This window comes from Eptatretus burgeri, chromosome 2 (assembly GCF_056783735.1).
Source record: "Eptatretus burgeri isolate ZD-2024b chromosome 2, Ebu_testis_v1, whole genome shotgun sequence".
In the NCBI taxonomy this organism is placed as follows: Eukaryota; Metazoa; Chordata; class Myxini; order Myxiniformes; family Myxinidae; genus Eptatretus; species Eptatretus burgeri.
In genome coordinates this window covers 68,697,674-68,707,673 of record NC_140962.1, presented here as the reverse complement: position 1 = coordinate 68,707,673, position 10,000 = coordinate 68,697,674, and the positions used below count along the sequence as shown (strand labels likewise).

At 39.5% G+C, this 10,000-nt stretch overlaps 1 protein-coding gene across 5 annotated transcripts in view; it reads left to right on the top strand.

Annotated features, from left to right (window-relative positions):
* LOC147032233 (uncharacterized) overlaps positions 1–9,299 on the top strand; it is a 95,557-nt gene extending 86,258 nt beyond the window's left edge. For 4 of the 5 annotated variants that reach the window (XM_085869655.1, XM_085869656.1, XM_085869658.1 and 1 more), the window contains exon 6: positions 1–183. This exon is cut by the window's left edge and continues 1,250 nt beyond it. Coding sequence is in view for 1 of the 5 variants with exons in the window: in XM_085869659.1 (XP_085725785.1) it covers positions 3,276–3,679 (404 nt within the window). In the remaining 4 variants the exon portion in view is untranslated. Of the gene's footprint in view, positions 184–3,275 lie in introns of those variants that run through there. The other variant, XM_085869659.1, reaches the window with a different exon arrangement.
* The last annotated feature ends 701 nt before the right edge of the window (positions 9,300–10,000 follow it).

Below are 10,000 nucleotides of genomic sequence, written 5' to 3'. Positions count from 1 at the left end.
CCTTTGTTTTGCAGACTGATGTCAAGTCCATGTTCTTGTTCTGTGTATTAAAAGAAAAGAGATTGTTGATAAGACAAGGAAGTAAAATCTGGGTGTTGACGAATGCAATATTTGCAAAAAATTACATCTTTCATTGAAAAACGAACGCAAGGTGCTTTTTCTGCAATAAATCCTTTATCCTTCGATGATTGACACCTGTATATCGACTTGCTGGAAATGAGAACGGAATTGACGTCACAGACTGAAGATGTAATTGTTTGTTTGGGTGAAGATCAGCTACTTAGTGTGAGACATATTGCATCAAAAGTGAAAATTTTGATTGGTCAAATGTACCATGACTCCAGAAGAGATGCAAGGAAACTGGCAATGTGAATCACTAAAAGGGTTGATAACGAGAGGCCTTTTTACAAGAATATTGTAGCACTCGTGCCTCAGAGGTAAAGCAACATCATCAACAGATCTGGAGTGGGCTCGGAGGACCATTCTTGTGTGACTGAGTGTGCAGAATCACCTTACGGACAGGTCTCCATGCATGTAGGCCTCAAGAACAAGAAGCCGTTTTTGACCAAAATAATTTTGCTGTGCCTGAAATTTGGTTGCGGAACCTGTACATTGGATAGAAAGTCAGTGTGACTTGGTTATGTTCTCAGGGAAGTGGAAGTTAAAACTGATTCAGACAAGTAGACAACTTGCGCAGCAACCACTATATAATCTGTCTGTGTGAGGGATACAGTCTGATATTTGTGGGACCAGCTGTTGTTTGGATGCATTTTCAGCCATGGTGTGGGTTGTCTTCTCCTTCTTTTTCTGGCACTGAGAAAACTTGGGACTGCATCTGAGTCCCAGAAGAGCACTTAAAATCTACAATCCAGGTTCAGGTCTGAGGGGCCAGGTCTGAGGAGCCAAAAAATGCCTTTTCCAACATGATTCAGCTCTCTGCCACACAGCCAAACCGGTGAGTACTGTGAAGATGATTTTGATGTTGTATTAAACAGTTATTTTTATTACAAATACCATCTATCAACTTGATAAATGCACTTTCTCCCAATTTCGGTGTAAGACCACCTGCATAATTCACACCCTTCCTTTGTTTGTAAACTACTCTGACCTCAATCCTATTGAGTACTTCTGGGGATGATAGGTATAAAATTGGCTGAAAAGACAACAATAACCATGATTGAGCTTCAGGCGTCTTTGATGCAGGTCGGGAGTGCGAAAATTATAATTGGATATATCCCCAATGTAGTTATTAGGAATATATCCCATTGTAATTTTGTCTAAAACAGAAACTTTCATACTTTGGACATGATCCATGCAGGATATGAAAGCCTAGATAAATCAACCATGCTGGGTTTGGTTGAGAGAGGAACAAGGCAGACCTTGTATGCACTGGATGGATGGGGTAAAGGCTGTAACCAGGCTGTCTGCCAGAGCTTCGGGAAGCAGTGCAGGATAGGGATGTTTGGAATAATAATAAAATGATTGTTTCTTTTCATCTGAGTTTTAATTTTTATCACTGTTGTTTATATTATACATCATTCGTCCTCACAAAAAACGTGTGTGTGTGTGTGTGTGTGTGTTTTTTGGGGTGCAAAAAGTATGCCGTGTCGGAAATGTATTAATCGAGACGTGATAACAAAATGAATAATTGTAATATGAAACCAAAAGCACTTTTAGGGAATTTCCATGAACTCTTAAGGATATAACAACACTTATAAAAAGAAAAATCAAATCTGTTTTAATGTATTATCAATCAGTGTGACCCCTTTTGCCTTGAGAACTGCCTCAACTCCATTTGGGATTTATTTAATTAGTTTATTGATCGTGTTTGAGTCGATCTTTTCCCAACAGTGTTGTAATGCACTCCAGAGCAGAGTCAGACTGCTGACTTAAATATTATCATTCTCTCATCGTTCATTTATTATGTGAAGACAAAGTGTCAGTCAATAATAACTGAAACTAAATTAAAGAATATAAAAGCATATCGTCAATATTATGACAAATTTGTGTTTAAAACGGTGATTTGAGAAAGATTCACATTGATTTCAGTGAACTCATACTCTTGCACCCTACTATATGTATACATGTACATACAAATGTACTGCATTGATTCACATCGTACATGGAGTAATCTTGAAAATGCGGGAAACCCCAAAAAGTTATGGTGATGCAATTTTTTTTCCACTACTGAAATATCTTCACTTTGCTTTTTATTCTTACTAAATACTGGTCTAAAACATACCATGGGAAGCTCTGTCAGGAATATATAATTGCACAAAGCATGAGCTTTCCTTGTGAGCTTTTGGCAAGTTAAAAAGGGTAATAGTGATAAATGTTTTAACATTACATTCAATAATAAAAATCTGCTCAAACGTTTTGTGCATACTTTGCAAAAGGAGCAAATTTATTTTATTATTATTTTATTTTGAAAATAAACTGCAATGGGACTTTGTTTGGTGCTTGGGTCAAGATGTTTTCTTCTTGTTTCAACACATTACCTTTTCGGAATGCACCTTTATTTGTGAAGTGTACCACAATCCCTGATGTGGTGAGTTCAATGTGATTGTGCAAATGATGGCTGAAATGTTATTTTTTATATGTTCAAACCAATGCTGATTTCTTGGGTGTATCTAAAGCTTAGTCTGCTGGACCGATCACTTAATATCGCTCACACCGTTAAGTCTCCAGCTAACATGATGGATAAGACCATCAATAATTTGAAACGCTGCTGAAAAATGAACGAGTTTTTGTGAATTTTTGTTGGATAATCAAGTGTAGTCTACTAAATTTGTTTGAAATAGCTTGCTTGTGAAGTGGTTCGTGATTTGTTCCTGTTAAATTATATACATATATACATGTGTGTATGTATATATATATATATATATATATATATATATATATATATATATATATATATATATATATATATATATATATATGTATATGTATATGTATATGTATATATATATATATATATATATATATATATATATATATATATATATCCTGATTTACTCTGATTAGATCTTTCTTTCATGCCTGTACAAAAGAATTTAAATAAAATAAAATAATAACACAGCAAGAGGCTTTGCCAGGCATTGGATATCTTTTGTGACCTGTATCAAAGTGGATGTTGACCTGGAGCTTGAAGGCCAAACCGTACATCTTTGTTCACATGACTGATCAGCCAAAGCTCTGTTTAATTGTGAGCTGTTCATCACAACAGCACTTGCTAAAACACATGCCTTTGCTGTCTGTCTTGCTCGATGTTGCAGGCTTCTGGAACACGGAGCCGGCTAGTGGCTTGTGTGTGCAGCCAAACATCGGTCAACATCCAACCGGCGGAAGCAGCCAAGGCCCGGGTTCTAATCTGGTTCACAGTGGGTCAGATGATGGTCGGCCAGGAAAAATGAGCCTGTTCACTTGCCCTCAGTGTGGGCATACGTTCAACCGCAAGAGCTGCCTGCTGGTGCACTTGCGGAAACACACGGGCGAGCGCCCCTTTGTTTGTGATGACTGTGGGAAGTGCTTCTCTCAGGCTTTCTGCTTGGCGCGCCACCGACGAATGCACACTGGAGAAAAACCATTCCCCTGCCCCGAATGTGGTCGGAGCTTCCGACAAAAACACCATTTGATGGGTCACCTCAAGAAGCATATGCTGATCAAACAGGAAGCCTGAGTTCCTCCAACTGGTAGAACATGCTTGCCATCAACCTGACACTTCAATCGCGCTCACAACTTTGGGACACGCCATTTCAGATGTTCTTTAATTATGAGCTACTAGTTGGTTATTCAATGCATTTGGCCATTATTTTCTCCATCTCTTATCTGCACCTACAGGTAGAGGACAAAAAAAAAAGGAAACACCATTACAAAGTCACTTAATAGGGCGTTGGGCCACCACGTGCAGACAGTATGGCCTGCATGTGCTGTAGCATAGAGTTCACCAGCGTCTGGAATTCTGCAGGAGGGATGCAACGCCATTCTTCCACGACAAAGTCAATCAACTCACACCTGTATGATGGAGGTGGAAAATGCAGTCTCAGGTGTCGTTTCAGAATATCCCATAAATGCTCGACTGGATTCATATCTGGTGACTGAAATGGCCATGACATATGGATAATATCATTGTCATGCTCATCAAACCATTGGGCGACCACACGTGTTCTGTTGATTAGGGGAGTTAGGGGGTCTCCTCTTGTAGCCATGCGAGCCATAATTATAGGCAACCAGGCCTGTGCAGCATCTTTATACATGACCCGAAGCATGCTGGGATGTTATTTGCTTAATTGACACATGGGCCACACCTGTGTGGAACCTGTTCCTTGGTGTTCTTCATTTACCCAGGTGTTTCCATTTTCTTTTGTCCACTACCTGTGGATGTCCTTGTTGGGTTACATTAGTGAAAAGTTTTTGTACTACTTAAACTACTATTGCTAGTCATTTAACGACCATTTCCCGGGATTTGGTGGGGGGGGGGGTTGGGGGTGCAAAAGCAAGAAATTGCAATTCCCCTTTTAAGCCCATATTTTATGGAAGACCTTGTACCTAGCAACACAAATTGAAACTGACCTTGGCATAAATTTAGCTTTGTTTAGCTTCAGCTTTAGCAAAATTCAGAAGCTGGTTGGGGTGTGGATGCTGGTCAAATAATTTTAGTGTGGAAACCATAATGTTGTTTTTTGCTTGTTGGTCTGGCGTTGGTGTCGGTCCTGTACTGCAAAAAATGTTACGTTTCTCTATTTTGAGCATTGAGCTGAAGATGTGGTTTTATCGGTCAATTTTCCAGCTGCAACAAGTTGTTAAATGGGGAGAGCAATCTATGATGCCTGTTAGCTATGACAATGGTCATGTGAAAATGTAAGATGTCCATGTTCTGAGATACTAATCTTAAATTTACGACATGACAAAGTATCGTAACTTTCCTTATCAAAGTAGCAAAACGTGAAAACAAATATTGAATATGCATTATAACGGGAGGGTGGTGGTTGGACAGAGGGAAAGTCGTGTGGAGAAGTGACATTTTGAGAAAATTGTGATGAGTAACTTTAAAACCAGTTTCACATGCGTTGAATTTTGCACCCACAGGTGAGGAAGTTTGATGTCATTTTTTTCCCCTTTAAATTTGGAATAAAGTCATATTTATTTTAAAATGGGGGATTCTAGTGTTTGACAAGATGAGTGTCAATCTTCATCGGTGAATGACTTGAACAGTAGGTTTTTATCAATTGACGGTTGGTTATTATTCTTTTTCTTAAGTCTGTTCTCAGGCTGAACTCAGATGACATTGATCCTCAGCTTCCAGTCCTCTCGACAACCATTGTTGTGTGCAGTTCCTCTGTCTCTGGGCCTGTATCCTCCTTCAACGTGTTTATGTGTTTGAGAGGTGGTCGACCGCACTTCGCCATAACATGTTTGTGTCCAGAGCACAAATTGGAAACCGGTTCGTTTTGTGGCAGGAGCAATGGCAAGCAATCCTGAGACGTCTTCTTCCGTAGAGCTCGTTATTTGTCCGATGTTCAGTTCAATGAACCTTGTAAGCTGAACGAAGAAGTTGAGTATAGGATCCATCAAGTCTTTTCTCATGGATCGCAGGGAGGATCCATACTTCACTTCCAGAAAGCAGGAAGGACTCAACTGTTGCCATGAACAGTCGTTCCTTGATATGCCGAGACAGTGTCGACTTCCATACTCATGAACGTTTGTTGCAAGCTCTCCATGCAGTAGCTTTCATTTGATATCCTGAGTAGTCATGTTAACTCGGGAACCAAGATGCTTGAAATCATCGACTATCTCGAGTTTTATTCTTTTGATATGATTGAGACCTTTCTTGACTGGTTGAATGCCATCACTTTAGTTTTATTGTTTGCGCTATCTTACCGGCGCTTGTTTCGACTCTCTTGATAAGTTATTGTGCTTGCTCAATTTTTTTGTAACAATAAGGCTATGTCATCGGCAAAGTCAAGATCAGTAAGAACCTCTGGTTTGACTCTTCTATTTTTTATTTGTTTTGGTTGGAACCCCAATTCCTCCTCCTTGCCTTTGGTAGTGTTTCTAAGAACATAATCAAGCACTCAGAAATGCTATCAAAGAAGAAGAATATTAATGTTGATTCAAGTATGCTGCCACCATGGGAAGCAAAGTGGGGCTGACGTGTCAGGTGTAAGCCCTTAGTTAGAGCAAGAAGGGCTAGCGCTCCTCTTGGTTGAATTAAAATGCTTTATTCTTACAAAATATTCAGCTGTCACATCAAAATGGTAAAGTGAGAATTTAGGCATTTGAACCAAACATCTGTAGATGATATTTTGGAATGATTTCCAGAAGGGAAAAATAATTCTCGGATACAAGCATAAAGGGAAGAGCATTTTGTTTGTTTGGGATTTTGGAAGCACGTCAAATGATAAATTGAACAATAATAATTTGGAGATTTACCAAACTTTTTGCATTTCCTTTTGCCACCATATTGCAACAATTGTCTGAGCTGTGACAAAACACACCTGGCATCAATTTGAAGATAGTTCAGTTGGAGGCAGCAGCCAATCCTTGCCAATGCAGTTGATGTCATGAGAATAGTTTTAACACTGTCCTGTTTCTCCCACGAGTAGTGCGAATGTTTTGCACTCCGATGCAGAACGGCGAATAACCATGATTTTTTTTTCACCTTGCAAATGTGCCCTTACATTCCACAGGGGAGGCTTTGACCCACCCCTTCTGTATTTCAAGATGTGAGCAAGTATACCCATTTATTTTAAAAAAGGAAAAAAAAACTGAAAATCTATTGAGACTTGAGATTCGTCGCTAGAAATTGGATTTTCGTTTTGCTTGTGACTTTGTTATAAAATCTTATTTAATGGTGAAAGCTGTTCTGTGTTCAACTTGCTTAATGTTTTTGGCTTTCATAAGTTTTTTTTTTTTAAATTTAATGTCATCCAAAAATTTGATGTTACGCTTTTCCAAGCCCCCTTTCTTGGAAATATTCACAAGCCTTTTGAGTTGTGCTTGTGATGCTTATTCTTGTGTTATTGTAGAAAAAAAAGGTGTTCACACAACATCTTGGTCATTCCAACTGTAGCGGTTGCGTTAAGCAGCGAAAAGATTTGTTTCATGATCCAGACACGGTGTCTTGCAAGGACATGTTATCATGTGGAAATTTGTCATGCTGATTTGTAAAACTGTCACCCCCCCCTACTCTTTCTTCCCCCCACCCACCCCTCCCTTTACCACAACTCACCCCTCTCTATGCTAAAGACATCTGAAACTTACACATTTTTTAATATGGCTACATTTTTGCCAAAGATTTCACACTCACTATGTTTTTGTAACGAGTCTTTTCTGGACAAAACTTTTGAAACTTGATGGGGGTGTGAAGGTGATTTTAACACGTCATTGGTGACTTTGTTATTCCCCTCGAGATTCCTTCATTGCTCTCATGGGCCTTCTCCTCCACAAAAGTGAATATTGGATGTGCTTTCATGGTAAAAGCTGCAGATTGTTGGACTCATCGTGTGAATGTTTAATCCCGCTGTGGGTGCTTTGATCTCTGTTTATCAACTGCTTATGGTAGAATGCAAACTTCTATAGTACTACCCAAACACGACTACTAGATGTGTATGACCTGTTGATTAACATCTTGGAGCAATATCTGCTCTTCAGTTATCTCTGTCTTGACCTTTCCTCATCTTGTCCTGGCAGACACGAGTTTTCCTTATCTTTCACCCTATCCTCGACTCTGGAATTTCCTTCTGGCTCTTACCCCTCTTTTTATACTGCTTCAGCCGGCACACCGATGGGTTTTTGTGGCTGAAATATTTTTTACTATCTAATCATGTTTTGATGTGATGTGTTTTGCCTTCTTGCCTGGTTTCTTAAATTCATATAACAAACCATTCTATTATTCAACAATTTGGTATAAACACTGACACATGGATGAATACCAATTCTTCTATTATAGAATCATGTAAAATACATTGATGATCTGGGGCATGGGTGTGGGTTTGGGAGGAGCAAAGGGCACTATCAACCTACCTCAATTTGATTCCACATCCCAAGCACTTGGTGGTTCAGTGGCACACGATACTGATGGATTAGAGCTTCTGATACACTGTACTACATGCTCATTCATGTCAATATGCTGAGGAGATACTTTGGTGATTTGAAAGAAACGTACTTGGGAGATCACTACAATGACAAATATTGGGTTGGCCTGTTCATGTTCTCATCTGCACCCCTAGCTCATGATTCAGGTGGACTTGTGTTCAAATCACATATAAAGGGTGGTCCAAAATAATGTGCAACATTATATTTTCCTGCAATATTTATTATCAGTAGATGGTTTGTTTTTGTCGAATAATACACAAGTCAGTTAAATTTTTGTTTATAATTGTGAAAAAACCTTCAAAAAGCAATGAGTGACCTCATGAGTCGTTGATGAAGTGCTCAATCCAAGCATCGTGTCTCTGGATTACAGCTGCCACATGGACACTGAAATTGTCGATGATTTGGCTGAGAGCTGGAGCTGGTGTGTGTCCGATTTCCCAACTGATGTTTTTTTTTTCAACTCCTGCAGAGTGCAGAGGCTGTTTTTGTAGATTTTAGCTTTGAGGGACCCCCAGAGGTAGTAGTCAGGAGGAAACAGATCTGGGGAACTGTCAATGTTTGTCCGGCTTCGTTCTCAAAAAGAAAGTTCCTTTTATACTGCTACGTTCAATAGCACAACAAAAGTAACTTTCTCTGCAGAAACTGGTTGTTCCAAATGCTCATGCAGTTGGTTGTGCCCAAAATCGCATGTCATGTTTGTTCACGTGGCCGCTGAGATCGAAGTGGTTCTCGTCACTAAAGATGTTTTCTTGAAAATCCTGGTCATCTTCGATGTGCTGGGCAATGTCAGAGCAAAATTCTAACCTCTCCTTATTTTGGTCTGGTGCTTCAGTAACTATCTTGAATGGATACAGTTTCAGATCGTCATGTATGTTTCTGCCAACAGTAGTGTGAGAAGTTCCAACCAGCTGTGCAAGTGGGTGTGTTGACTTTTTCTTATAAATCTGCAAAGTTTTTCTCACAGCCTCCATCTTGTCTGATGTTCTCACTGAAGGTTTTCGACCATCTGTGTCCTTTACTTTGTTCTTTCACACTCCCAGTGTCTCTAAACCTTTCAACAATACGTTTGATGGTTTTGTATTGTGGAAGTCCTGCATTTGGATAGACCCGACAAAACTGTCTTTATTTAGAAACATATGACTTTGTCACAAAAAAGGTCTTGAAAATGAGTTGAGATCAAGCGATTATGGGTTTTTCAAGGGCCGATGCTGATTCCGATGCCGATGCCGATATTTAGAGAGCATGGGGGGGGGGGGGAGGCGATGACCGATATCGTGCCTATTTCTGTATCTCATTAAGCAATTTAACAATAAATGAAAATTAAACTAAATTGTTGAATTTCAATTAACAAATTTATTTTACACTATTTTCATTCAAAAACAAAGAAAAGTCATACACTTGTTAACAGCAGCATTTCTTTTAGTTTGAGTTCAGTAATCCCAGTTTAAGAGCTGCTAGTTGTAATGCAGAAAACAAAAGTTTCTCTGCATTTTTCCAGTCAACCTGTTCCTCTTCTTCTCATAAATGGCTCCAACCTCACTAAAACTCTCTCGCTTGGAAAGGATGAGGGTGGAAGACAGATAATTTTTCTTGCCAGTGGAGCAAGAAGGTTTAGCCTTAGTCTTACTTCATTCTGTTTCCACCGCTCCAGTGGCAGACCACTCTTCCGTTCAATGACTGGCTCTCTGTGTAAATGTCCAGCTCATCATCAATGCTCCCCCTGACTTAAGCAGCAGTGTTCTGGTTACTGTGGGCCCATTGAAGGTTTGCATACATGCTGTCTACAAGACCAGAGGATACCTCTTTCTCCACCCTTTGCCTTTTTGGATCTGATCTTCTGTCTTCACTGGTCCCTTGTTGTGAGGAAATGTCTTGTTTCTCTTGATCTATCTCCTTCAGCCAT